The sequence below is a fragment of the Sphaeroforma arctica genome (assembly GCF_001186125.1).
Source record: "Sphaeroforma arctica JP610 unplaced genomic scaffold supercont1.223, whole genome shotgun sequence".
In the NCBI taxonomy this organism is placed as follows: Eukaryota; class Ichthyosporea; order Ichthyophonida; genus Sphaeroforma; species Sphaeroforma arctica.
The window spans coordinates 34,196-36,309 of record NW_014040335.1 but is presented as its reverse complement, the minus strand read 5'-3'; the positions used below and the strand labels follow the sequence as shown (position 1 = coordinate 36,309).

General features: G+C 46.8%; 1 protein-coding gene across 1 annotated transcript; it reads right to left on the bottom strand.

Annotated features, from left to right (window-relative positions):
• Window positions 1-14: 14 nt before the first annotated feature.
• Window positions 15-1,970, bottom strand: SARC_04123 (hypothetical protein; the record flags this gene model as incomplete). The annotated part of the gene is made up of 6 exons (XM_014302051.1): window positions 15-416; window positions 608-760; window positions 1,038-1,238; window positions 1,411-1,499; window positions 1,668-1,912; window positions 1,966-1,970. 6 exons carry the CDS (start codon window positions 1,968-1,970, stop codon window positions 15-17), a joined length of 1,095 nt encoding a protein of 364 aa, XP_014157526.1.
• Between the last annotated feature and the right edge of the window lie 144 nt (window positions 1,971-2,114).

Genomic DNA, 2,114 nt, shown 5'->3' with positions numbered 1-2,114 from the left:
TCTCCGACTCAGACCTACACATGTGCATATAGCAAGGCTATAAGCACACGCTGATAGAATGTTGTATTAATATACAGCTGCACAAAGCAGTACACACCTGGCGTGGCTTCGGTTTCTATCCTAAACGGTGTGTCTTCAATGGAGCCCCATGTCATCATAGGCGACTCGTCCCCCGCCAAACCCACACCCCCCAAGCCGTCCCCTTCTCCGGGCCTAGGCACCGGGGTACCAATGAAACCATAGCCCCGAACTTCGGGAGAGGGTGCTACCTTCTCATGACCAGCGATACTGATTGAGCCCAGAACAGTGCCCACGCCAAATAGGGACGTGCTGGGTTTCTTCTTCACATCAGCCGGTTTTTTGAAGGGGTTTTCCCTTAGGCGTGTGTTAGCGACAACCACCTGCTTACTGGCTGCCTGTGATGAGAACAAGAACAATGGGGCGTGAGAGTTTTACATGATGCACCAAAGAACAGGAGCCTTTCTACAGGTGGCCTTCAGGACATGGTTGAAACTCGCAAAACGTACCCTCTGCACTATCGCACAAGGTTGGTCGCCTGTAACACTGAGTAGACACAAAGCCACAGTGGAGCCGTAGTAATGAATACCTTGACTGAATCCAGCGTGGATACGGACTGGTTCGTGCCGTCGGGAAAATACATCAGCGAGTTTTTATTCTTGTAATCCCAGCCAATTAGCGCTCCATTTGTACTGTTATCCCGTGCCGCTTCGATAGTCTTGACCACTCCGAGATTTTCATCCTAGAAAGGTTTGGGACAGTCAGATACTTTATGAATCATAGGACGGGGCGCCCGAGTGCGAACTTCAGGGTTTTCCTAGCATTGCCACATGTACGGCAATCAGTCCGTCACAGACAACAAACATTCAGGGAACAACGAGAGTAGTGGTCCAATCTCATCCATCGCGAAAAGGGGGATGACACCCAGTGAATATCCAAAACAACAAACAATCTACACATAGCAACGTCTCAATCACTTGGTTTACAACCATCTCAATAACAGCAAATAACAGACCAACCTGAGCCGCTGTAATGGCCAGCCTCTTCTCTTCGCTTTTAGCCTCGACGGCGTGTAGCCATGCGTACTTCTGCTTGTTGGCTTCTCGTTGCTTCGCCATTAACACTTCAAACTCTGCGTTATCTTCACTAGCGTGAGTGCGTAAGAACTCATTCAGACCGGTAGAGGCCTTAACTCTGGGTCCCTCCGATTGACTTGCCTCCTGCAGAGGAGCGGCAATATACAACACCCAAATGAAATGTCGTTAATTTTCTGTCCGACACTATACAACAAACTCGCAAAAGCGTTTGTGCTCGTGTTGTGAATTAAAGATTAACATATGAAAAACACCCCAAGCTATATGACAACATTGAGAAGCAGAATCCATTCAATACCTGTCCTGAAAAATACTGTGTTCCGCTGACACCGGGAGTTTCATTCCCGCGACCTCCAAGTAACGAAGGAGTGACAGAGGGAAGAGCGCCTGCAGGACGTTGCAATTGGTCAGACGATTGTTAACATCAGTACTAGCATATGTCAAATAAAGAAGAGGATAAGCATTTTCCTTCCATTCACATCCAAACATTGACACACTGATAATTCAACCGTTTCTTAAAATAAAATAAAGCTAATGATGTTGGAGGTTTCTTACCTGGCGTCCGGATATGGGGCGAGGCGGCCGGGGTACCCTCAAGCGTACGCGCCATCGCAGCTTTTCTTGCGATGGTGCGCATCCCAATCACATCATTCTCGGCTTTGGCATCCAGATACTCATTTTCAGCACGCAAACGACCCACTTGCGGGAAGAACTCTCTCTCGATGATAGCATCGATGCCTTCATTATACTCCTCCTCGTCAAGAATCTTGTTCAGGATATATGCAGGAGTGAGGTTAATGCTATACTATCACCCACAGTCGCACAGGTGATTTTTATTCAGATCTCTGGATACGGCATAATGACGTATGCAAGATTACATTCAACCACGTGCAAAATACGCAGTAACATATAACGAAGACAAAGAGAATCCAATTATAGTCTCAATATAATAGTAATAAAGATTGACCAAACGCATGTTAACAATCATGTGCTGAATATATA